Source organism: Lutra lutra, chromosome 4 (assembly GCF_902655055.1).
Source record: "Lutra lutra chromosome 4, mLutLut1.2, whole genome shotgun sequence".
NCBI lineage: Eukaryota > Metazoa > Chordata > Mammalia > Carnivora > Mustelidae > Lutra > Lutra lutra.
This window is the reverse complement of record NC_062281.1, coordinates 174,161,106-174,187,467: the sequence shown is the minus strand read 5'-3', so window position 1 is coordinate 174,187,467 and position 26,362 is coordinate 174,161,106. Positions and strand designations below refer to the sequence as shown.

Here is a 26,362-nt window from a genome sequence, read left to right as displayed (position 1 = left end):
CACCTGAGTGGTCACTTCACTTTACTTCTCTGAGTTATAGTTTTCTTATATGTAGAGTGGGAATAATAATTCCTGAATTTTTGGCCTTACCAGATTCTTATTATAAGATAAAGGACTCAGAAAGCTTGAAGAGTGCTTTTTGGACGTAAAAAAGTATTCCTACTGTCCTTCCTCATTTATTTATCCAGGGAAGGCCAGGCTTGGAGGGGAGGGGGGCCACACTCCACGTGTGCTTCACTTTCCCAGGACCCTGTCCTACCCCAGGGGCAGGATCTGGTGAGGCTCCCCAGCCCTTGTATCCCGTGATGGGCTTCCATGATCTTGTCATCTGGAAGGTGCAGCCCCATAAGCCAAACGAGTGATTTGCCAGTTCTCAACTGCCCCTACTGTGGTTCCTACTGCTTGGTAATGGGGGTCTGGGAAACTTTGGTCCCCTCTCTCTACTCCACTGGAGACTTCAGGAAAGAATTCTGGTTAGGGTAATCTCTTCTCAACACTTTGACTCATTTGCTGTGGATACGTGGCTAGACTGTCAGAACATTCTGGGAGTTCTCTGAAATGACAGAATAATACTTACAGCTGCAGCATACTGCCTGCTGTGTATCAGGCACTTAGTGCCTGGTAATTGGTATTTATCTTGTTTAATCCTCATAGCATCCTTTGAACTAAGTATTTATTATTTGCAGTTTACTGAAAGGAAAACTGAAGTTCAAAAAAGTTAAGTCTCTGTTCTAAGTTACACAGCCATTAAGTGGCACCTGGAATTCTAACTTTATTCTGTCTTATTCCAAAATCGTTGGCGCTGACCACTGTACCGTGAGGCCTGCCACTGCTCTGTAGAGGGAGGGGCCGGTCATGTGCTTCCGAGGGAAGCTCAAGAGATTTCCAGTCATCCAGTCTGCGTGCAAACCCCTCCCTGTGTGATCTGGGGCAGGCAGCTCTCAGCTGGAGCTGTAGATACTCTCTCATTACCCCTTCACCACAGACAGGCAGCCTGGGTGCTGTTCTCTCCATTTCACACACTTGAGGAAAGTACGCCTCAGGAGATAAAGTGACTCATCCTGAGTTACAGAGGAAGGATAGGAAGTGGCAGAGCCAGAACTTGAGTCTGGGTCTACCGCCTCCTTCGCTGGTCCGTCCCTCCTTTCTCCCTGCCGGCTCCTGAGGCACAAGGCCATCTGCCAACTTGAGAGCCTGTAGGGGGAGCAGGAGCTGCGCCTCTTCAGCACCCTCTCTTCGTTCTCCCTCAGTCTCTGCTTCTTAGAAACCTTCCTGAGGCAGTAGGAACATTTGAAATTCAAGGAAAAGGTTACATGTTGCTTAAAAACTGCTTGAAGCCCTGTGCACAGAAGCCTGGGAATCTGCTGCCCATCTTTTGTGTGAGTTGGTGTTGCTACTTCGGCAGCACCCTGTGGTGCTTGTAATTTGGAGAAAGTTCTTTCTGGGCTTTTCTCTTTATCCTTATAATCTTACAAGGTTGTTGTGTTGGAGATGATGCACACCAAGGGCAGCAGCTGGAGCCGTACTCATTGATGGCAACTGTTTTCGCTGGTAGCGGCCTCTGCTGGAAACCAGAGCAGGAGTCCAGTACAGGCCCCTGGGCATGTGAGGCACTGTCTCCAGGCAGACTGGGTGACCTCTTAGACTCCTTTCCTCCTCAGTATCCTGTGCTTTTTTAAAATAAAAGTAAGGATGCTTTTTTTTTTTTTTTTTAACCTAACTGGACAGAATTACATGAAATAAAAAGTAAAAGACTATGTTCTTTCCCCCATTCATTCATTCCTGACGTAACTTGTTGCCAGTGTCTTTTCCATTGTTCTCTGTGTATTTTAAATATATACAGGTACATGTAAATGTATGTGTGTGTGTATATTTATTATATGCACACACTATATAGTATGGTAAGCACCCCAGAATCTGGAATACATACTGTATTATGACTTGGTCCTTTCACCCATTGGGGGCATTTTGTCTTATTAATACTTGAAGACTTTACTTATTTTTAATTAGTGCTTTGTAATTTTAAAAAAATTTTTTTATATTTTGTCAGAGAGAATGAACACTAGCAGGGGGAAGGGCAGGCAGAGCAGGCAGAGGGAGAAGCAGGCTCCATGTTAAACAAGGAGCCTGATGCAGGACTCAAACCAAGGACCTTGGGATCATGACCTGAGCCAAAGGCAGTCACTTAACTGACTGAGCCACCCAGGTGTTCCTCCTTTATAATTTATTAAATGATCCCCTATTGATTATATGCCATGATACTCTAAAGCAAATGTATACATGCAACATTGCTTTTAAATTTTCTTTTCAGGAAAAGAAGAAGAAAAAACATAGAGACAGGAAGTCGTCTGACTCGGACAGCTCAGACTCTGAGAGTGACACAGGCAAGAGGGCAAGGCACACATCAAAAGATAGCAAGGCAGCAAAGAAGAAGAAGAAGAAGAAGAAGCACAAGAAAAAGCACAAGGAGTGAGAGTGGAAAGAGTAGAGGGGGTGGTTGAGAGGAGGAGGTACCAGGAGCCTCGTGTCTTAAGCCCTGGCTCCCAGAAAGACTCAGTAGTGCGAGTACGACCTCCCACCCCACTGACTCCTCGTCCACAGGAGATGGCTTCCCCTCGTGCAGCAGGCAGGTTTGGGAGTTAGATGTCAAAGCATCTGCCTGAATGACTTGTTAACTTATCATTCCTGGTCCCTTTGCAAGTGACCCCTGCAGCTCACCCATTCATTCACTTAAACTTCCTTCATTCGGCAGGAGGTCCTGTTACCCTCTCCAGCTGCCACTGCCAGAGCCAGATTCCTGCACAGGAGTCCAGGCTGCAGCCACAGGTACTGCTGTGGAGGCAAGTCCGGCTGTAGTTGGAACAGGGATGGGCCCCTCCCTGTTGGGTCTGCCCTGGGCTGACTGGTGAGTGATCCCTGCGGAGTCCAACACGGGCCAAGGGAGACCAGCAGGAGGAGGGAGAGCATGGTAAGAAGTGGTGCTCACTTTTTCCACCCCTAATGTGATTCTCCCATGCTACAAGTGACAGCCAGAAAACCGTTGTTTGCAGTGACGGAGCTTGTGCGTGACATTCTGCCAGACCACTGAACCAGACAGCTAAAGCCAAGTTCATTGCTTTACTTTGTATTTACTGTGTGAGTTACTTGGTTCCACTTCAGGTCTCTGCTTAAATTCCTGGCACTAAATGGAAGTGTGTTTGGTTTTAAACTTGCTGAATGTTCTTATTACTATAATCCCTCTTCCTGGTAATTTAGACTTACAAGTCACCAAGTCTGCATTAGTTGACAGAAAAACATTTACTAGGTTACTTCAGACCTTGGAGAGAGGCCCAGCTGAGATATAGAGCCAGAGGCACCGACAGGTCACAGCCTTCTTAGGAGATCACTTATAAGCCCTCTCTTCTGTAATGATTAGATGACCTCTTCCCCCAGAGCTGATTAGAGAACTGGTTAAGATTTGTAACCATGAATGGTCCAGGGCGCAGGCGGGAGCTTAGCTGTCATCTTGGCCAGTGGGCATTGGCTCCCACCACCACGCACAAGCCTGCATGCATCCTGTGTCCTGAGCCTGCGTTCTGGAAAAACAGACCACAGCATCCCACAAAGAGTGACTTTCCAAACCCAGGGGCCTGCAGTGCAGGATGTGCCTGATGTGACGGTTTAGTAGCCAAGCCTAGGAAGTCCTGCCACTGGTTCATTATTCCGGACTGGACTCACTCATGTGGCCTTGGGGAGGGACAGTGTAGAGCCCAGGGGTGGGAACAGCTGTTTTATGACCTAGTGGGACAGGTGACCAGCTACTACTGCCCCTGAGACGGTCCATTTCAGTCTCTCATCCAGTGCTGCTCCTGAGTGACCTTCAGGCAGCTGTTCCTGCTTGTTCTCCAACACACAGGGAAACTGAGACTCCCAGAATCATGTCACCAAAGGCAAAAAGGCAGTCTGGTGACCTTGGCTCTGCTTTATTGACCTTAGAGCACCCTCTGGATGCAGTTAAAAAAAACAAACATACACAATGGGAGCCAGAAGTGGACCCAGGCTGGTGCCACCTGACCCCAGACATATTTCCCCAACCCAACCAAGGTGGATTTATACAAAATGCCGGAGGAAAAAATGAGGCAATCTGGTGCTGAGTCCAGGGCTAGCCGACTGGCAGAGAAACAGACAGTGAAGGAGTGGGCAGGTCATGCCTCTTTCTCATAAGTACGAGTGCAAACTGCATTTCCATGGGTGAGTGTCTGGAAGGAAAGACAAAGCCAGATTAGGGCAGGGGCGAGGGCACCGAAGGAACTGGGGCAGTCTCCATTCTGATGGGGAGAGCCTCTGCCTTCATCCCAGGAGTCTCCCTGGGATTCGTCACCTACTACGTGCCAGGTTCTTTTTTGTTTTTCCTATTACACCAAGTTTTTCATTTAGTTAGGCACTTAATTCCTCTGCTAGAATTTTGGGGAAATGACCTGTGAGAGGGGAAGTGACTAGTCACTGTCCCAGGCCATCTCTCTCTCCCTTGCACCATTCCTCTAGTGCCTCAGATGGTGCCTGGCATATCGTAGACAAATAGGAGAATAAGAATATCCAGACACTCTTGGAGGACTGTCCTAGGCTACCAGTTCTCCATTCCTTCCCTGACAAGCCAGAGGCTTGAGCCACCATCGTCCATCCAGCCTTGCATCGCGGAGCCAGGCCCGTGGCTTCACCATAGTCCGGTTACCCAGTGAGTATTTGGTCCTGCACGGCACATGCCCACCAAAGGCAGACACCTCTTCTTAACTCTGCAGGGACCCCTGCTCACCGTGATGCAAGAATGCAGGGAGCAGGTTATAGTTGACCCAAGGTCTGCAGTGAAGACACTGCTGGGGTGAAAACCTGAGGTCCTACAGTTAGGAAGCAGAGACCACGGGGGCTGCTGCCTCTGCCCTGGATCTAGGGGTGTTCAGTCATGGCAACATTCTTCTAATGAAGTCCCCAAATTTTTTCTTAAACAGACTGATGGGCCAGCCTGGTTGTCCCTTCCTAGGCTGTCAGGTACTTACAGGCCAGGCATGCAAGACACTGGGAGGCAGTGGGGCTGGAATGAGGTGGAAGGGACTGCACTGTCATTGCCCCGCCATCACCAGTCTGTCCCTGCCCAGAGGCTTTCTATGTGGCAGCACAGTCCCAGAAGAAGAGGGTATTAGGAGCCTAGGATCTAATTTGGCTCTTCTACCTTTCCCGGGGTGGGGCAAGGTGGCAACACAGGAGGAGACTAATGCTGTGGAGCACCTGAGCCCTCTGCCTCGCCTCTAGGATGCTCTACATTCTGCATCAGGATCAGGGTCTCCTGGCATCCCAGCAGCCCACAAGGTTGGTGGTGTTAATGCCCATTTTACAATGGGAGCTGGAGAAGGTGACTTGTCTGAAGTCATGTAGCCTGTAAGCTGAGATGTGAAACTAGGCCTGTGTGAGGCCAAAGCTACCACACAGAATATTCCCACCTAATCCCACCCCAGCCCTGCCTCTACCCCCACTGATCCCATGGGGGAGACCCTGGCCTTCCCAACAGGCTTGACTAAAGGGGCAGTAATGGTAACCAACTGGGGGAGGCTCCAAAGTTATCCATCTTACCAAGATAAGTTTCCCATCAACTAGCTCCCGCACAAGTGTTGTCTCTTGCCCGTCCCACTTCTGCACGTGGACAAGTTTGCCTCCATCCAGCGTCACGGTGGACTGTGGAGAGAGGTAGAGGCCGCCTGAGCTGTGATCTGAGCCAGGAGTGAGGGACAAGATGGTATCTGGTCACTGGGGCCACAGAGGACTCCGCCTCTGCCCCAAAATGATGATGGTGCCAGGACCAAAGCTCAGGTGGCCTGCTTCGGGCCTGGCCCCGAAGGCTGTCTTGTTCACCTCCAGCCTCTGCTCCACGATTACCTGGCTGGGCCCTTCAGGTGTTGGGCAGGTAGGCAGAGGCAGGCAATATGGTGAGCCAGACAGCCTGGCTCTGAGAAGTGCTGCTAGCCTTCTAGCTAGCTAGGAAGGCAGAATGGGCACTTATCCCATCCTCACCTGACACCCACAGCCCTAGAGCCCCTAGGAGACAGGGGCTTGTACCATCCTACATCCCTGGGGAAGACTGGTGAGGAGTCCTGAGACTCTCCAGCCTAGTGGTGATCACACACAATGTCTAACAGACCTTGGGGTGGAAGGTATTGGAAAATGAGCTTCCCACTTTGTATTCCTACCTCTTCTTGCTCTACATCACGTGGCCCCTTCAGCTGACAAGTAGACAGCAACTGCCAGGTCCAGGGACTGGGTGCCCTTGGAGTGTTCCAAAGCCCTGGTCAGATGCCCACTTAAGGTCTTCTGGGCTCTGCCAGCCTGCATCAGCTGGTTCTCATTTGGCAGCTCTCCCAGATCTCTTTTCTTTAGGAATTTGGGGGCTCTAGGTCAGGCTAGGGGACCCTGGCTGAGCAGGGTTGAGTACGAGAGTCTGAGAAGGCTGTGTTTATGTTTGGGGCAGCATGAGGAGTGGGTGTGCATTCTTGCTCCCACTTCACTTCTCATGCCCATCCCCCAAGCTTTTTGCCTACTTAGATTATGTTTAGCTTGGGCATCCCAGAACACTATGGTTTATTAGGGTTCTTGTCCCTCAAAAAGGTGGGCTAGTCAAGGAAGCAGACGCACGTGATATGGCAGCCACCTATCTCCAAAGTAGAATGACATCTTTGGGCACCACCTCAGCTCTGCTGCCAGCTTCTCCACAAGGAGACCAGACCCTCTTTTCTGGGGCAGTTGTCCGGAAGCAGAAACAGCTGAGGGGCAAAGTGATAGGGTCTGCTGGAGGATACTGCTATCGGGACCCTCTTTAGAGGTCAAAATCCCTTAGTTCTGTCTCTGCCCCGCCTGGCCCAGGGGCTGGGAGGCCTGAGGCAAGCAGCAAAGACAGTCGTCACAGGGTGACAAGCCCTGAGACTGCTGGTACATGTCCCCTCCCTACTTGGGAGAGGGGCTACAGCTTGGTGGGAAGACGTACAAACACACCTTAGAGGATGCCCTATCCAGAACATAGCTTTTCCTGACTGCGGGCTGGCAGAACTGGAAATAGTTCCTCAGGCTCACTGGCCAAGCCTGGGAGGTGGAGGTTGGAGAAAAGGAAGCATCTTGAGTAGGTCTCCACCTCTTGTCCCTAGCTGCCTCCTTTGCTGCTGGAGGCCAGAATGACCTGTTCACTCAGAGAAGAGCTCTGAATTCTCCTGGGCATTGTTCCTGAAGTACTTGAAATCATAGCCATGGCCACATAACTCTCCTGTCTGCAGATTGGAAAGAAACCCAGAGCTCTTGGATGCCATGCACAACGTCATCCAGCTGGAGCTGGAGTCCACACTGAGGTCAGAAGAACATCCAGGCTCTGTGCTGCCCACTCCCAGAGGCACCAGATGGTCCCCAAGGAGGGAGGGAGGAAGCCCAAGGACAGGGCTAGCATGCTCCTAGCACCTGGGACATCCCCGCACTGCATAGGCTTTATGCCCCTTTTTCATTTCAATCCCCCCAAATCACCTGCCCCCCCAAGGTACAGTAACAGGGTGCCAGGTCTCAAGGTCTCTTAATCCCCAGACTCTTATGACTCACCTTGACCTTCCTGTCATCTGCTGTTGTCTCATCGAACTCCACCCCTAGCTTGAAGCTGATCTCTGTGTTCTTGAAGGTGCTGTGGGTTTTTAGGATGATAGTGTCCCCATTCATTTCGATGACTGTGGTAGGCTTGGTCATGTTGGCCACCTGCCTGGTAGCAAAACCCACACCTGAAGGCAGGGGGAAGATTATGAGCATGAGTGGAGGGGAAAGGCAGGGTACAACGACCTCAGGGAACAACTCTCAGGCCTGGATGTGGGGTAGAAGGAAAAGTACGAGAACTTTCAAAGACTCTGTTTTCTAAATTCAGTTTTCTTGTTAGCTCTGTGCAGCGAAGAGACCCTTGATTTCATGGGGCAGATGAGAAGCCTAAGGGACGCAGGCATGCCACAGCAAGTCACAGCACATCTGAGATCAGGACGAGCTACTTTCTGAGTGGTAACAATGAATGTGTGTTATCTCATTCAGCCCCTCATTCTCCCTGAAGGCACGATGCTATTATGTCCACTCACAGATGCAAAGACCGAGAGTTCAAGCCCAGGCTCACAGGTCTGGAATTCGAACGAAGAACTGTTGTGAAGAGCTCACGGAACTGCTCAGCTACAGTCTCCCAAGGCTGGAGCACAGGGCTCCCTTCCAGGGAACCTGAGCAGCTTTCCAGCCACGGGCTGAGGAAAGACGAGAAATGTGGACTTTGCCTTCCAAAAGCCTGAGGGACGACAGGCCTTTTCCACCTTTGGAAGTTTTTGCCCTGAAACACACCGGTGCACTTGTCCCCTGTATATGGCAGAAGGGATTTTCAAGCCCTCTTCTCCATGACCTAGGGAGGACGTTGGCAGAAGGGAGAGTGTCTCAGTGTACAGGTTTAGGAGAGGCCCGAGTGTTAGTGCAGTTAAGGACTTGAATCCAGGTATCCTGGCTCCTGGTCTAGGCCCTATGGGGACTCCCCCACTGACCACAGCACAGCTTCCCTGAGTGTCCTGCAAGAAGAGTGTGAAACAAAAACTCCAGCAAAGCCTTAACCCCTTCAGGTTACAGCTTCCCCGAGAGCTGGCCTTTTGCTTCCAACCTCCCATCATGGGCCTGCCCTTGGGCCCGCAGCGGCAGTGGTGAGCGGACTTGCAGGGCAGAGGCGAGGCACAAGCAGCAGGCTCAAGTAGGGGGAGGTGGTGTGCCCACCTACACTGCACTTGCTGGGAGCTAGGACTTAGCCCATGGCCTGTATGGGTTGTTTCATTTAATGCTCATAACACGTAACAGATCTGAACAGTAGGTTTTATTATCCACTTTACAAATGAGGCTTGGAGAGAAGTGACTTGCCCAAAGAGAGGTGAATGACAGATCTGGATATGAATCTAGACTCCAAAATCTCTGGTTAGCCCCTGCTATCAGAGCGAGGCAGGCTGACCCCAGTCCGCAGAAGAGAGCAGGGCCTTGTCACCATGTGAGGAGCTCTCTTTGCTTAGGACCTACCCAGAGGTGTGGTGTGTTTGAGAAAGGGAACCACTGTGGGGTGAATGAGGGACTGAGCCAAGAGAAACGGAGACCAAAATGGGGCTGATTTTGGAGGCTCAGAAAGAGCTGGGTTCTACACAGAAAGGAAGTGGACGCTATTTACAGAGAGAGCTGAGGATGCTCTTTCCTCCCCCCATGGACCTCTCATCCTTTCCATCTGTGTATGGAGAAAAGCAGGCTGGATGGATTCTCAGCCCTGTAGCCCAAGTTTGCCCCTTACTTGGGGCAAAACAAGGGAACAGTGTGGTAAGGATGTTGCAGCTACTTCAGGGACACAGGTCTTCTTCAGCTGGAATGTCTGCTATGGGAGGCTTGGAAGGAGGGGCTAACTCTGGGCATCTCAGCTTCCCAACAGCTGCCCAGGGCCCACCGCTCCAAGAGGGGCTACTTTCCTGGAGTCCGTGGAGTTTCCTGGAGTCCCCAGCATACTATGGCGGGGCATGAGAACTCTGGCCCCAAGAGCCAACACTTGTGATCCCTATTTCAGGAAGGGGTTAGGAACAGAAAGGAGAGGTTGGTCCCCGCCCCCCAACCCCTGATTTGGGTAACTGCCAGAATCAGTCCCCCTTCCCTAGTAGGAAGGCATGGAATGTAGCTCAGCTGTGAACAATATTCTGGTTTCCCTGTCCCAACCTGGGAGACTAGGATCATCTCATAGCTGGGGATTTAAGAGAAAGGGTATCACCTTCTCCATCTAAGCCCCTACTAGGAGGGGAAGAAGGGCCGAGGTCAATCATTAGCTAAGCTACCACTCCCACCCCCAGGGTCCGTAGTGGAAACTGTTGTGGGTTGCACATCTAGAAATCCAGGTTTTCATATCTGATGTGGGACTGATCTGACCAGTTTCTACTCTTTCTGGGTCTCAGTCTCCCCATCTGTCAGACTAGGCAAGGCATGGGGTATCTCCAAGGACCTCAGGTTATAAGCACTCTGAGTCATTATTCTTCCCCATCTGAAGAATCACACCCTCCTAGACCGAAGACCCTCTCTGCACCTCACAGATCTTGGCCTTGCTCCAGGACTCTGCCGCATCCGGGAAGTCCAGCGGTTTTCTCCACCAGACCCTTCCCCCAACAAGTGGCTGAGCCAGCAGGGGATGGGTCCTCTTGCCCCAGCCTACCACTAGGCTCACTGACAGTGATTAAAGTCTAGTAACACATCACTGCAGGATAAGGCCAGAGACTCCATGACCAGGGGGAGAGCATTCTCCAGCAACCATGTTTCTCTAGTTCAACATGGAGGGGCAGGGATTGTTGCTAACTGTGCAGGGCCCCTATCTCGCCTTCTCCTCATATCCCATTCACCCCCTTGTTCCCCTCTCTTCCCATCTCCCTCCTCCTAGGAGTTTCCTCCTCTTTAAGCTTTGCCATAGTACACTCCCCATCTGCCCCGTTCCCTTTCCGCATTCACACTTTCCAATCCCTAAACCACCCATATTCCTGCTTTTCCTCCTCCAGCTAGCCTCCCACCTTATGCGACGGATGCTCTCCTTTTACACAAACCCACCTCTTTCCAGACACTACGTTTACCCCTCTTCCTCGAAAGCGCATCCATGCCCCAACATCAACAGATACATCTTAACCTCCCTACACCTCCCTATCTGGGAATCCCTCTAGCCCGGTTCAGACCAGAAAGTCCCCTTCCTATAGGCCCCCCTCCAACATGCGTGCCTTAGACCAGGCTGCCACCTTCTCCGCGTCCCCCTGTTCCCCATCGCTGAGCAGGACGGATGCAGCAGCCCTGCCGGCACTAGCCAGCGCTCGAACGCTGTGCACGGCTGCGCACGCGGCCAGGCCCTCTCCAGCCCAACATCCCCGAGTTGCGCTCACCGAGTGACTTCATGTAGTCATCGAAATTCTTGCTGTCCACTAGCTTCCAGGTGCCTACGAAAGCGTCCACCATGGTGAGGCTGGGCTAGGCCGGGCAAGGGCAGAACAAGCGTGCAAGGACTCCGGGACCCACGGTTCCCAGCCCGCGCTGCCTCTTTAAATAGCCCTTGTATCACGTGGTGAGGCGTGGCCCACACCCCCAGCTCCCGAAATAGGAAGCCGGCGGCTGGCGCTCACCCGCCAGGAGCTGGCTACCCATCCCCCGACCCGCCGAGGGGGAGGGGGCAGCCAGTGGCGCCGGGCTCGCCCGCGTCAGCTCGGGTCTCCCGCCTCCGAGTCCCTGCCCCGCGCGGGCAGGACCTGCTCCCTTCCCTGGCCTAAAGGCGCTCTTCGCCATCTGAGAAGGAAGAACTGGGGGCACGGTGCCCGCGAGGTGGGGTGCGCGCCACGGACATCTTCGTCCCCCACTGTATCCCCGAGTTTGGGGTTAGAGCAGAGATGAGACATTAGAGGAGAAAGGAAACGCCCTTGGGCTAATGCCCACGCCGGGAAAGCTCTCGCCGACTCTTCGTGGCGCAGGCATCTTGGTCCTCCTTTTGCAGGTGAGGAGTCCTAGGCTCAGCGGGAGCTAACAAGGTCTTAGGAAATAAGGCGAAGGTTCTTTGGAGCCCAGATTGCAAGCGGGTCTAGGTGGCCCTGGTAGCCGCACTCTCCCGCCACTTCCACTTGCCGGCTTCGGGAAGAGTCACCAGGGGCACCGTGGGCGGATGAGCCGATGAGCTGCCCCTGTGCCCTCTCCGCCTGTTCAGGGCGAGAGCTTGACCCACCCCGCCCGTGCCCTGCGCACGTGCTCGCCCCTCCCTGTGGAATGTCGCCTGCGCGCGTCTTTCCGCCCTGCGGTGCCCCTCCCCGTCCACCTTGCCGGCGCTTCGGGCTCCTCTGACCTCTACGCGGGGCTCTGGGCATTTCATCAGGTCATTTCCCCCCTCTCCTCCTTCAGAAATTCTGGCCGCCCAGCCAGCTCTTACAGGCCCCCGGGCAGCTCCCCGACCTGCCGCCCTTCTCTGACCTCTGAACAAGCAAGCAGCTTGCACTTTCACAGAATGTCACTCACCTTCTTGAAAGAGACTCCTGTGGGGTTGACGCTTTACAAATCGCTTTTAATAGATCACCCTGTATTGGTATTTATTTCATGCTGAGGGCTTCAGGTTCATTCTGGCGTTGAACTTTCAGAACAAAGTCCACGAAGTAGGTTTTATAATGACTCCTCTTTTATAGATGAGCGGACTGAAGCTCCGAGGAACCCATCCATTTCTTAATCCGACTGTTATTAAAGCGGCCACTTTTTGCCAGGCCTTGGGCTAGGCTCTGGAGAGACAACCAGGAATGAGACGCACTTGCATCGCTCCCTTGGGTGGACCGACACAAGACTAGTGTGGCTCTGAGGGGAGGCCTGTCCTGATCTAGCAATTCAGGGGAGACTTCCCAGAGGAAGTGAGGGGTAAGCGAATGTCTGATAGGAGGCCCTGCCTAAGAGTGCGGTGCCCAACAGAACCTCAGCCAGGAGAGGTCCACAGGGGTCGCGATCGGGGTCAGCCTGCAGGAGCCACAGCACACTAGCCCCAGGGTCACATGAGTACAGTGGGGCAGACCCTCCTTCCTGGGCCTCTGTTTCTCCATGTGGAGGTGGAAAGCATCTGCCCCTACCTCGTCTTTCTGGGAAGAAGCCAGGGAGGAAGAGCACTCCCTTGCCCAAGGTCCTGGTTCTTTGGGGCAGGTCCACTTTCCAGAAGACAGGGGCCTATTTCTGCCAAAGCTGCAAGAACAGGCCTTAGGGCTGGGCATGGAGCCCTGGTGACCTCATTGCCAGAGCAGGTGCAGGGGAGGGTTGGGGGGAAAGGGGATGGTTTCTAAGTCAAGGTCACAACCTTTAGACACTGAACCTCCTCCGTCAAGGACTGTGTAGCTGGAGACCCAGGGGCCAGAGTTGTCTTCCTACATGGTCCTCACAATGCCGCCAGGGAGAGCTGGGCTGGGGCAGGTAGATCTGTGTGTCAGTTCTGATTCCCCGGGGTACTTGCTGTGCGGCTGTGGCCAATTCACTTAAGCCACTGTGAGTCTCAGTTTCATCTTGAAAATGGAGGTAATGACGGTATTTACCCCTTAGAGGTATTTGGGGATCAAATGAGATAATGCATTTAAAATGCTGAGCATGGTGAACCTCGTGCTGGCTGCCGCTGCTGTTACTGTTCCTCTTATCCATGGACCGTGCAGGAGTCTCAGACCTGCTTTCAGCCCTGCCCCTCACCTGTGTCCAACCCCCCCAACCCCCCCGCCCCCTGCAGATTGCTTGGCTTCTCTAATCCTCACTTTTCTTACTTCCAAGACAAGATTAGAACCTGCAGCAGCGGTGAGGAAGAGGCTGCAGAAATCTTTGGGATGGGTTAAGGGGGACACTGCCAGAAAGTCCTTGTGACCTATCTCTAGGGCCCTGCCTCGGCTGAGCAGCATGGAGACCAAGCCCAGACCCACTAGCCTTGCTGCCCTACCACCGTCCCCCCACCAGGCCCAGACCCTGGTCACCAACGTTGACTCCTAAGCCACACCCTGTCTGCTTTCCACTGGGCTTTTGTTCGTATCCCTCACAAGTGTGCACAGCTTCTCATCTCTCTCGTTACCTGCATCCTTCTTGCCCTGTTCTACTCACTGCCTTTGGGGAATGAGGGGCAAGGGGAGGGAGCATGAGCCCTTCCCTTTTCCTTCCTCTCTCTCTCTCTCTCTTTATTGCCCTTGGTAGATCCAGATGTGAACACATCTGGCAGGCAGCAGGACCAGTCCCTGCCAAGAGCAGCATCTCCCCAGCCCTCACCCTGTGGTGATGTCACTGTTCTGTGTTTCCACGGCAACCACAGGCTGGGAAGATGGAGAAGAGGAGAGCTGAGTAACCATGAGAGAGCCAATGAGAGGGGCCAGCTGTACCGGGTGATCCATGGGGCCATGAGGCGGGGCGAGGGGAGTGTGGGGAGGCCTACTCAGCATCTCCAGCTCTTCCCAGGACCCTCCCTGCCATCTGGATGCCTCCAATAGGGGATGTGCTGCTGGCCTGGGGAGAAATGTGGGAGGTAGAGGCCAACGAGGCTGAGCTGGAACCTCCACTGACCCAGGGACATAGAGACCCTCCCCCCAACCCCCGCTTTGACCCTTCAGGGCCTAAGTCTGTGGATGCTGACTGCCCCCACCCCACTCCACCCCCAGTTTCCACAACTGGGAATTTTTTCTTTGGATGGTAATGGTGGTGTGGCTCTCTGCCGTGGAAATCAAGTTCTTAACCCTTCTCTCCACACCTTCCACCGCCTCCCCTGGGGCATGATGGGTTCAGAAGCAGCATCTTTGGAAAGAAGTCTGGTTCTATGTCTCAAACCGAGTGAGTCTCACTCCAGAGCCCCTAAAGCTAGAGAGGAGATAGATTCCCTCACTCATTCAGTCATTCATCTCTTCATTCAATATTCCATATACTCATTCATTCATTCATTCATTCAATAATCCATATACTCACCAGCCACATAACTAGCTAAAGACTAAGAGCCAGTCCCTTCCCCTTCCTCTCCTTTCCTCCCAAATGGAAAAAGGCCATCTACTCTCAGGGTTGGCACGAAGATTAAAAGAGGTAACCTAACACACACAAATACTCAATGAAGGGTGAGTCCTTTATCCCTCTGGGTCTCCCCAGGACCGCTGTCCCAGAGATACACATGACCCAGCCAAGGCCCTATGAAACATTGAACCAATAGCAAAGTATCCAAGTCTATCTCTGTCTCCTCACTTCGGTCACTGAGTGCCTTTAGCGACCATAGAGAGGTTTCCACATCTCTCCCTTTCTCTTTAGATAATGCATCCATTTCACCCATCTTGGTTGAGCAATCCCTGTGCCCAGGCACTGTGCTGGGTGCAGTGGGGACCCAGAGGAGAGCCACAGCCCCCGCCCTCCCTGAGCTCACTGCGTAGGGGATAGCAGCCACTGTGGCAGGAAAGCAGTGTTCCTTCTGCCACTAGGAAATCACTTCCTCGTTCCCCAAGAGTTCTAGCTACTCCAAGGCTGAGGGAACAAATGATGGTTAAAGATAGGGATTTACTCAACATCAGTTTTGCTTCTGAGAAGCTGGTGCCCCTGGGGCCTGCTGCCTGGAAGGAGAACAATGGCCTTCTCTGCACGGGGAGGAGAGGGGCCAGCTCAGAGTGGCCCGGCAGGCTCCTCTGCTTTCCCAGAAACCGGCTGTCCTCCGTTTTAGCAGAGTAAAGGCCAAACTCTTCCGCCTTGCTCCATCTGTCTCATTAGTCGAATTTATTACTGAAATCCTGTTCCAAGAATAGTGGCTGGCAGATAGTAGGTGTAAATGAATAAATAGTGAATGAATGAATGAGTGAGTGAACAAATGAACTAGTATATGGGATAATTGGATGAATGAATGAATGAATGAATGAGTATATGGACTATTGAACGAATAGATGAATGAGGGAATCTATCTCCTCTCTAGCTTTAGGGGCTCTGGAGTGAGACTCACTTGGTTTCTGGTCCTGGGCCTTACTTACAGACCAGCCATGTGACCTTGGGCAAGTCATTGCCTCTCTGAGTCTGTGTTTCTTATCTGAAAAAAAGCGCATCACAATTCCTACGGGGGGGGGGGGGGGGGGGGGCTCCCAAGGACTCTGAGAAGATAAGGTAGGATAAGCTTGGGAATGTAGTCCGAAGGCTCATTGTTTCTCTGCTCGGCTTCCCTCTGGGTAGGCTAGGCGCCTGATCCTCCACAGCCCCCAGGCTCTGCCTGCCACCCCCCTCCTCCCCACCCCCAGCCTCTGCACGCCCTCCACACTGCATGCACTCTGCTCTTCTGTATCTCAAGCTGGTGCATGTTTGGGTCTCGTGTTCGCCTGGAGTACTCTTTCTCCTGACCTGTTACTCCTTTAGTTACTCCTGCTCACTCTTCAGCTTAAGAAGCCCCATCCTCCCTATTAGAACCCTGACCCTATTTTCACGTGGTCCACTCAGCTCCAAGTCTGCCTTTCCTATTAACACCGGAAGCCCTGTGACAGCTGGGACCCAGTTGGTGTGGCCCGTCTGCCATGTCCGCAGAGCCTAGTACAGGGCCTGGCACGAATCTGGGGAGCGGACACACAGTCTCTCCAGAGTAAAGAAAACCACTTGTCCTCTTCAGAGCCCTCTGTTTGAAAATTCTGCCCCTGGCCCTCCTTTCCTATGACTCTTAACTTTTCTCCTGTTGAAGTATCCTGTCTTCTATCCTCTTTTTCACTCCATCTCTTAGGATCATGAGACTGGGTCATTTCCAGTGGGGGTAGGGCTCCAAGTGCTCCCAAGTGAGAACTGCCTTTCTGGGCATATAGGTATAGCCAGAATCTCAACTGTAGCGTGCGCGCTCTCTCTCTCTCTTTTTTAAAAAATTAGCATATAATGTACTATTTGTTTCAGGGGTATAGGTCTGTGAATCATCAGTCCTCCACAATTCACAGCACTCACCATAGCACATACTTTCCCCAATGTCCATCACCCAGCCACCCCATCTCTCCCTCACCCCTCCCCTCCAGCAACCCTCAGCTTGTTTCCTGAGACCAAGAGTTTCTTAAGGTTGTCTCCCTCTCTGCTTTCTTCTTGTTTCATTTTTCCCTCCCTTCCCCTATCATCCTCTGTCTTGTTTCTCAAATTCCTCAAATTGGTGAGATCATATGGTAATTGTCTTTCTCTGATTGATTTATTTCGCTTAGCATAATACCTTCTAGTTCCATCCATGTTGTTGCATATGACAAGATTTTGGGGTTTTTTTGATGGCTGCGTAGTATTCCATTGTACATATATACCACATCGTTATCCATTCATCTGTTGAGGGACATCTAGGCTCTTTCCATAGTTTGGCTATTGGGGACATTGCTGCTATAAACATTCGGGTGCACATGCCCCTTTGGATCACTACATTTGTATCTTTAGGGTAAATACCCAGTAGTGCGATTGCTGAGTCGTAGGGTAGCTCTATTTTCAACTTTTTGAGGAACCTCCATACTGTTTTCCAGAGTGGTTGCACCAGCTTGCATTCCCACCAACAGTGTAGGAGGGTTCCCCTTTCTCCACATCCTCACCAACATCTGTCGTTTCCTGACTGTTGATTTTAGCCATTCTGACTGGTGTGAGGTGGTACCTCATTGTGGTTTTAATTTGTATTTCCCAGGTACTGAGTGATGTGGAGCACTTTTTCATGTGTCTTTTGGCCATTTGGATGTCTTCTTTGCAGAAATGTCTGTTCATGTCTTCTGCCCATTTCTTGATTGGATTGTTCTTTGGGTGCTGAGTTTTATAAGTTCTTTATAGATTTTGGATACTAGCCCTCTATCTGATATGTTGTTTGCAAAGATCTTCTCCCATTCTGTTGGTTGTCTTTTGGTTTTGTTGACTGTTTCCTTTGCTGTGCAAAAGCTTTTTATCTTGATGAAGTCCCAATTCTTCATTTTTGCCCTTGTTTCCCTTGCCTTTGGCGATGTTTCTAGGAAGAAGTTGTTGTGGCTGAGGTCAAAGAGGTTGCTGCCTGTGTTCTCCTCAAGGATTCTGGTAGATTCCTGTGTCACATTTAGGTATTTCATCCATTTAGAGTCTATTTTTGTGTATGGTGTAAGGAAGTGGTCCAGTTTCATTCTTCTGCATGTGGCTGTCCAATTTTCCCAACACTATTTGTTGAAGAGACTATCTTTTTTCCACTGGACATTCTTTCCTGCTTTGTCGAAGATTAGTTGGCCATAGAGTTGAGGATCCATTTCTGGGCTCTCTATTCTGTTCCATTGATCTATGTGTCTGTTTTTGTGCTAGTACCATACTGTCTTGATGATTACAGCTTTGTAATAGAGCCTGAAGTCTGGAATTGTGATGCCACCAACCTTGGTTTTCTTTTTCAACATTCCTCTGGTTATTTGGGGTCTTTTCTGGTTCCATATAAATTTTAGGATTATTTGTTCCATTTCTTTGAAAAAAGTTGATGGTATTTCAATAGGGATTGCATTAAATATGTAGATTGCTCTAGGTAGCATAGACATTTTCACAATATTTGTTCTTCCAATCCATGAGCATGGAACATTTTTCCATTTCTTCCTGTCTTCCTGAATTTCTTTCATGAGTATTCTATAGTTTTCTGAGTAAGGTTCTTTGCCTCTTTGCTTAGGTTTATTCCTAGGTACCTTAGGTTTTGGGTGCAATTGTACATGGGATTGACCCCTTAATTTCTCTTTCTTCTGTCTTGCTGTTGGTGTATAGAAATGCAACTGATTTCTGTGCATTGATTTTATATCCTGACACTTTACTGAATTCCTGTACAAGTTCTAGCGGTTTTGGGGTAGAGTTTTTTGGGTTTTCCACATAAAGTATCATATCATCTGGAAAGAGTGAAAGTTTGACTTCTTCTTTGCTGATTTCAGGTGCCTTTTATTTCTTCTTGTTGTCTGATTGCTGAGGCTAGGACTTCTAGTACTATATTGAATAGCAGTGTGATAGTGGACAGCCCTGCCGTGTTCCTGACCTTAAGGGAAAAGCTCTCATCAACTGTAGGTATCTCTATTTTTAAGTTATTATTAGTAGTAGTAGTGTTTTTATTTTTATTTTTTTAAGTAAACTCTACCTCCGATGTAGGACTTGAACTCATAACCCCAAGATCAAGAGTTGCATGCTCTATGATTGAACCAGCCAGGTGCCCCTACCGTAGTTCTCTTTAGGGACAGCTTCATTCCCTGGAAGTAATCAAACCAGATCCCAGCCTTGGGGCTGTCCCTGGCTCCTTCCCCACTGCTCCTCTGTCAAGTGGAAAATTTACCTCTGCAAAACTACAAATAATATTAGATTAAAATAATTAGGAAGGGAAACATAATGCTTGTGAACCAGTGCTTCACCCTACCCTGAGGTCGGGGTGGTGGGTGGTTCTTGTACCACGTGACCTGGCACCAAACAGGTGGTTCAGTGGTCGCTCCCCAGAGCACACTTCATTCAGGAACAGTTTGCTCAAGATTCTGGAAAGATTCTGGAAAGATTCAGACAGCTCCAGACCACCTGATGAGCCTGGTTGGTGTGGACAGGTGACCACTGTGTGTCCGTAGGTGAGGAGAGCTGGTTAGCAAGCCCTGGCAAGAGGCCTGGCAGAGAATGGCTCTTGGACTCAGGAGGCTGGGGTCAGGTGCTTTCCAGAAAGCAAGTATACACAGGCAAGGCTGTCAGCCTGGCTTTGGCTTCTTCTTCTTCTTGGGACCTGGAATCTTGGGGTTCGCTGCGGCCAGTGGGGGACAGCATCTTTGGGCTCTGCAGTAAACAAAGACACCAGATAAGAAAAGGAAGGAGGAACTGGGTGGACTTGGGGATGACCAGGACTGGAGCCTATGGTGAGAGAGTGGGGGATGGGAAAACCAAGAGATTAGAAGGATGGGGCTAGGGTCAGCGGGGTTTGATGGCGGATGAATGATGGGATTGTTCAGTCAGGGGTAGGAAGAGCCCGGCATGGCATCAGGAGCCAAGGACCGGCTTATGCACAGTTACTCTCTCCACCTGATGAGTCATTGGACGAGCTGTCAGGAGCCAGGAGGAGGAGAAGGTGGAAAGACCACTGACAGGGCAGTTGAGAGACCTAATACCAGCTGTGTGAACTTGACCCATCCATCTCTCCATGCCTGTTTCCTTTTCTGCGCATTGGAGATAGTAATGTCTGCCTTGCGAGGTTGGAGGAACAAGATTGTGGGGGGTAGGAGCCTTCACGTGCTGTGCAGCATGGTGCAGGAAACGATTGCTGTCTTATGAAGTGCTGGCACTGGGTTCTGCAACTTGTGGCCTTTAACGCTTCTAACTCTGACAGTAACCCAGTGATGCAGGAACTTTCATTCCCATCCCCTGTTTGCAGATGAGAGCCAGGACTTGGACCCAGGACCCTGGCCCTAGATCTTGTTCGGCCTACCACTATTCCACACTGCCCTTCCCCGAGGCAGTCTTTGCCCTGTCTTGCTCTGTGACCTTGGGCCAGTCTCTTCCTTTCAGTGACCCCAGCTCCATGGCAGGGGGTTGGGCCAGATGAGCCCTTTAGTCCTTCAAGCTCTGGCACTTGGTGGTTCAGGAAGGGAACTTCCAAGTGGGGAAGAGGGTGAGGTAGGGCAAGAACCAGGAGAGGACAGACTTTTCCAGCATCCTTGCTCCAATCCTGTCACCTTCTCAGTGGGTAGGCTGGCAGGCTCCCCTTTGCCCTACAAGCTGTGGGGCCAAGGGAGCAGGTGATCCTCAGCCCTAGCCTGAAATACTCACTGGTCACTGAGGGTCACTGAAGTCTCAGTGCCAGGACTGTCCACTAACAGGCAAGGCCCATCTGCCTTGGCAGGCAGACCCCAGAGGTCAGTAGGGCTGCCTGAGTCATAGCCCTTGGTCTCTACCACCCCCCACCTCCTCACTCAGGGTCAGTCTATCTGGGGACCAGGCCTGGTCTGGACCCAGGGATGTGGCTATTTCTAGATGCCCTCCCTGTCTCCTTGGCCTGGGCCTCCAGCCAGCTCAGGACATGCGCACACATATATTCTCTCTCTTCCCCTTTCTCTCATTGAACTTGACGGCCGCTGGCTTGGTTCCTCGACCCGTGCTGGGTACCAACAACCAGCAGACGGCCCAAACTTGGTTCCCACCCTTACAGAGAGAGGGGAGAGGTGGACATGTCTACAGATGATAATACAGAAGGCCTCTCATTGTCCCACATGCAGACCGCCCATGGACCCCGGAAGGCCAGAGGAGGGAGCCACCCACTCTGCCAGGATAGTGAGGAAAGGCTTTGCACAGGAGGTACCCTTTGGACTGGGTCTTGAAGGTTACATAGGAGTCTGCCAGGTGTGGGATGAGAAACTGGTGAGGCAGAGGAAGAAGAGACAGTTAAGGAACGATGAGCTTTTCCTGGTGACTGATCTGGAACAAAGGCAGAGGATAAAAATGCCAAGTGCTCAGATGGGAAGGTAGTTTCAAGCCAGACAGGAAAAGGCCTTGCCTACCATCAAGGAGGCTGGCCTTTCTTCCAAAGGCCATGGGGAGTCATCGAGGCCTTGAGCAGGGGAGCATGAGGAGCAAGACAGGGAAACATGGTCATTACTCTGGCCGGCCTGCAAGTCTGGAAGAAGGCGAGGACGGCCATCCGGGGATGGGAGGTCCCTGACACAGTGGTTACAAGTCTCTTTCTGAAATCAGGTTTCCTGAGCTGAAGTCCCACCTTACCCCTTACCTGCTTCGTGGGCATGTTACATACCCTCTCTGTGCCTCCGCCGCCGGCTTGAGGTTCCGTGAGTGAATGTGCCAAGTCTTAGAGTAGAGCCTGGTACATAGTGAGGTCAAGCTGTCTTTAGGTTCTGAGAAAAGAGGATGTTCTGGGGACAGGTTCTGCCTGAGTCCCCCGGTGGAGCCCAGATACTGAGGCCGATGTATGGCTGGGGCAGCTGGGACTCTCCAGCCCTGGAGACTGGGCCAGGGGTCTGGTTTAGCTGAGGCACAGGATGCTGGGAGCATGGAGGTCCTGGGAAAAGAAAGGTTGACTTCGGAGGGAATTCAAGAACAGATGGCCCAAGAAGAGATACCCCTTGGACTAAGAATTTGCAGAGGCAGCCCAGCCCAGAGCTCCTCACAGGACAACAGGAGATGGTGGTGAGCTTGGGGTCAAGGGCACTTTGAGCAGGGCCCAGACTGATCGCTGCTCTGTGGCCCCCGGCCTCCAGCCGCTATCACCCCACACTAGGCCAGGGTCTTCCCACCCAGAAGTGGGGGATCCCTTATCCCTGTTTCCTGCCACATGGCTCTGGAGATTAGACTTTAGTCCTGGCTCTGAAATTGGGCTGCCTCTGCAGGGCTGATTGGCCAGGAGGGGTGGATCATGGAAGGTGACCATGGGCACCCCTCCCAGGAAGGGGGAGCATTGTAGCCCTGTCCTGCTGAGCCGCTTGCCTGTCCTACCTTCTCCCTCCTTTGGCCTGTGCTCCTCTTCCCAGGCCCCTGCTAGCCATTAAAACAGGGTGGGACCAGAGAGCTAATGTGGGCAGGGCGAGGGTGGGGTTGGGGGGGTGGGGGGATGGTGGTGGCAAAGAGCCCAGAAGAGTTTGGGGGATGGACAGAGCAAGCTCGGGGGAAAGAGGGAATGGTAAGATTGAGGGAAGATGCAGAGTCTAAAGTGAGGGGCGAGGTGTCTAGAGTTCGCCCGGGAGGGACCTGTTATTCTCCCCACAGTGAGGCCCGGAGGGGGACCTTGCTGAGGGCAGCCTCTGTGCCTTAGGCATTTCTCTGTCCCTTCACAGGGCAGCACCTAGGTGCCCCCCAGAAAACTCCAGACTGAGCCCCCAGCCTCAGGCCTACATGAAGCAATCCCCCCAGGTCTTACTTAGGGGATGATGTGAAAGGCAGCCTTGGGGGGATAAAGATGCAGCTGGGCCCCAGGCAAGGCTCCCTCATCTCACTACCTTGCTCTGTGACCTGGGACAAATCACCTGCCCTCTGAGTAATAAGGGGGTGAGGGGCGGGCGGGCCAATGAACTACTTTTACACCAGAAAGTCCAGTCTTCAAGCAAACTTTTCGAGGATGTCCAGGAGATTAAAAAAAAAAAAAAATTGAGAGGGAGCCTATTGTACAGGGGAGAGCTGAGAGGGGCCTGGTCCCTGCCCATGTGGACCTGGCAGGGCCCGTGTGAAGAGTGTCGGGCAAATCTCTGGACCTCATTGACCCTGCTGCCCCACCCCTGCCTGCTCTAGCTGCAGCCTGGGGGTGGGGGTAGAGGATGGGTGGGGGGGGTGGAGTGGTGGGGACTGGTGTTTAGCAGCTGGGCACACAGCAGGCAGAGCCCCACCCCAGGTTGCCCTTCTCTCCCTGGGAGCTGGCATCACCCACGAACCCACCTTGGGTCCCTGCGCTGGAGGGAGCGTCCCCAGAGAGAGCCCTCAGTTGCCAGGCTTGGAAGTGCTGAAGAGAGGAGAAATGAGGGGGAACCACGAGACTCGAGATTTGGGGTCAGGAAGCTTCTGGTGCCACCTGGCTAAGCGATCTGGAGCAGCCTCTGTACCTGCCCGGGTCTCAGTTTCCCCATCTGTATGAGGAGGGATGAGAGTGATGATGTGGGTGTCGTCAGACCCGTTCTCATTTGTAGCCGGAAGGAAGATGGGGGCCGGTGGAGACTTCAGAGGCAGTGATAGTGGTTGCAGCGTCCAAGGCGTGGAGGTGGGGTGGGGGGGCAGGGTCGGCAGGATGACAGTCTGAGCTCAAGCTCTGCTGCTGAGTTGGTGTGAGTTGTCCCCTCTCGGGGCTGCACTATCTCCATTGGTCTGAGTGGACCAGATACTCCCAGATCTAGGAGTCCCGGACTGGAGTCAGAGACTGGGAAGAGGTCTGGAACGGCCGCCCGGGCCAGGGTCCCATTGTGTGGAACTAGGAGTAGTCATCACAGGCAGGGCGGGTACTGAGGGTAAGGTGGGATGGTGCAGAGGGGAACTTAGGGGTTATGACTCCTTTGGTTTACAGATGGGGAAACTGAAGCCAAGAAGGGCAACCAGATGTCCGAAGTCCCAGAATGGGTTGGGGGCAGAGCTGGGACCAGAAGCAGGTCTCGTGGCTACCTGTTTCAGCTTTGCCTCACAGAAAGCCCTGATCAGGAGGTACAGGGACTAGCTTTGTCTGGGAAGTGGAAGACGGACACCTTCCTGACCCTGGGGGTGGGGGAGGGCAGAGATGTCTCCATGACACCAGCTGGAGATTGTGGTGCGCAGCGTGAACTCAGCCAAATGGGTACCCCTTCCTCTCCTCTCCCTGCCCTCTCCCCAGGGCTGGTGATTTTGTTATTCCCATCTTTCTGCAGGGCCAGGGCTAGGATGCTGTGGGGCATTCGGATTTTGCAGAGACAGTGGGGTGCTGGGGTGAACGTGTGTGGTTAGGCTGGCGGATGTAGGGAGGACTTGAGGTTGGAGGCTTTCCCTGGTGTCTTGGGTGGGGGTAGGGTAGCATTCTGGTCCCCAAGTCCAGAGGAGGACACACCCCAGACGTGCTCAGGCAAGTACACACTTACATACATACACGTAAAACCCCATGTGTCCTCCCACACACCCAGACACATATACACATATACCCTACCCATGATTGGTTAGATAATGGGCGGGCCCACTACAAAGTGAAAATATGGGCCCCTTGTTAAGAAAAAAAACTAAGAGGGGCACCTGGGTGGGTCAGTGGGTTAAAGCCTCTGCCTTCGGCTCAGGTCATGATCCCAGGATCTTAGGATCGAGCCCCACATTGGGCTCTCTGCTCAGCGGGGAGCCTGCTCCGCCCCGCCCCTCTGCCTGCCTCTCTGCCTATTTGTGATCTCTGTCTGTCAAATAAATTTTAAAAATCTTTAAAAAAAAAAAAGAAAAAAAAGAATTTCAAGACGATGACAGTAGAGCCTTAAACCAAGAGCAGAGCCCTTCTGGGCAGAGGGTGTATCAGGCTACACATCCCTGAAGTTGGTCCCTTCTGCAGCACATTCAAACCACTCCCTCAGGGACCCACAGTCCCACAGACATCTGGCCAGAGCCACACTCACCCACAGACAGACATTCCCACCCCAGACACGCCACTGCCTCAGCCCCTGTGCTGCTAGAGACTTTCACTGAGCCAGAGCCTGTCCCAGCTGGCCAGGTCCAGCCACCCCTAGGCCCTTACACTCATACCTTATCTGGGCTGCCCGCTCTCTCCTGCCCTTTACCCCACACAGCTCCTCCCCCTACACGCACCAGCCTGTCTGCCGGCTTGGGAGTAGATGACAGAGAGGACGGTGCTAGCCCGTCCAGACCGCTCTGCATGCCTGTCTTCAGGGGTGCAGCAGAGAGTAGAATGCTAATAATAACCATATAATAATAATAATACTTAAGATATGAATCTTTACCACGTGCCCGGCACTGTTCTGACACTATAAATACAAACTCCTTCAATCCTAACAACCATATGTGGTAGGGACAGTGATTTTTCTCTGTTGGACAAATGAGGAAACTGAGGCACACTAGAGTTGTCCCTTGTCTGACATCTCACTAGTAAGGAAGCTGGGATTTGAATCAAGGCCCACAGCTCCAAAGAGCCTGTTTCGTGGGTTGTTCTGTCTGTACCAGGAGTGTGTCAGTCCTGGGGACATGGTGGTTCTGGGGCCCATCCCGGGGAGCTCAGGGCCTCTTGTGAAATGAAGGAGAGATGTGACCTTGACTGGGATCCACGGGCCACCCTGGGAGCCGAAGGATGGTCACCAGACTGCAGAAACAGAGAGGAGTGTCTTCTATTACATCTCAGTATTTAGAAGATGTCTTAGGGGGAGACCTACACCTGTGTTGCCTCTTTACAGACAAAAATGGTCAGTTTATCTTAGAGAAAGAGGCAGGGGAGGGAGAGAGAGAACCTAAAGCAGACCCCGTGCTGAGCTTGGAGCCTCGACTGGGGGCTGGATCCCAGGACCGCGAGATCTGGACCTGAGCTGAAACCCAGAGTGGGAGGCTTAACCGACTGAGCCACCCAGGTGCCCCAGTGACGTAAGTAAGGCATTTTCAGTGACAGCAGGGTAGGCGGTAGGAGAGTGGACAGTGCATGGGGTGGCCTGTTATCCAGAGGACTTCCTCCCTGACGGGAATGAAGAGAAATCCGCCCAGCCGGGGAGTCCTGGGCATCCGTTTGACCTCACGGGTGATCTCCTCTGATACCCGAGCTGCAGAGCGCTGCCCAGTTCGTGCCCCACCCTCCTCCTCCCCAGAGTTGCCCCTCCTGCCTCCGTGGCACTGCCCGCTGAGGCCAGACTGCCTCCTATGACCCCGATACTCCACGCCCATGGCCATGACGGATTGGTCCAGGAGTGCCTACCTGATCCCGGCGGGCCAATCAGATCCTTCTCGGATTATGGATCGGCACAGCTGGCTGGAGGCAGTCCCTGACCTAAGAACAGGTAAACTTGTTGACTGTAAAGCAAATGCCTTTACCCTCCCTGCTGTTTGAACAGAAAGAGAAGAATCGGGAAGCTGTGGCCAGGCGAAGGTAGGGTAGGGAGGAGCTATGAAGCTTTGCAGAGGCGAGCTCTGGCACTCTGCCTCCCCTACATGGACACTCTGGGTAATTCCTGCTTTGTTTCAATGAGCCTGAGAAACTGCTATTCCTTGTAGTCAAATGGCCTTATTTAAGGTACTTAAGTTGGGAAATGTAAGAAGAAAAAATAGCACAAAGCCCCTGAATGGATTGATTTTACTGTCATTTTTGGAAGTGGTGGACCCCGAAGTCCCAGAGCTACCTGTGTCGGGGGCGTGTCCACAATGGGAGCCTGAGGTCATCCGTCTCTTTGTCGGGCAATTACTTCCCTGAGTACCTACA

At 52.3% G+C, this 26,362-nt stretch overlaps 3 protein-coding genes across 4 annotated transcripts in view; 2 read left to right on the top strand and 1 right to left on the bottom strand.

The window, feature by feature from the left end:
* Positions 1-3,208, top strand: part of ZCCHC17 (zinc finger CCHC-type containing 17) — a 57,434-nt gene extending 54,226 nt beyond the window's left edge. The window contains exons 8-9 of one of the 2 annotated variants that reach the window (XM_047724310.1): positions 2,312-2,469; positions 2,753-3,208. In XM_047724310.1, the coding sequence (XP_047580266.1) occupies positions 2,312-2,469; positions 2,753-2,909 (315 nt within the window). In that variant the 3' untranslated portion in view covers positions 2,910-3,208. Of the gene's footprint in view, positions 1-2,311 lie in introns of both variants that reach the window. The other variant, XM_047724309.1, reaches the window with a different exon arrangement.
* A 733-nt stretch (positions 3,209-3,941) lies between these two features.
* Positions 3,942-11,106, bottom strand: FABP3 (fatty acid binding protein 3). Its single transcript, XM_047724311.1, has 4 exons — positions 10,953-11,106; positions 7,606-7,778; positions 5,605-5,706; positions 3,942-4,238 (listed from the first exon to the last, which is right to left on the bottom strand). Exons 1-4 carry the CDS (start codon positions 11,023-11,025, stop codon positions 4,185-4,187), a joined length of 402 nt encoding a protein of 133 aa, XP_047580267.1. The 5' UTR covers positions 11,026-11,106; the 3' UTR covers positions 3,942-4,184.
* Positions 11,107-11,233: 127 nt separating this feature from the next.
* Positions 11,234-26,362, top strand: part of SERINC2 (serine incorporator 2) — a 50,749-nt gene continuing 35,620 nt past the window's right edge. The window contains exon 1 of the mRNA XM_047724307.1: positions 11,234-11,554. Coding sequence (XP_047580263.1) covers positions 11,489-11,554 — 66 coding nt within the window. The 5' untranslated portion in view covers positions 11,234-11,488. The remainder of the gene's footprint in view (positions 11,555-26,362) is intronic.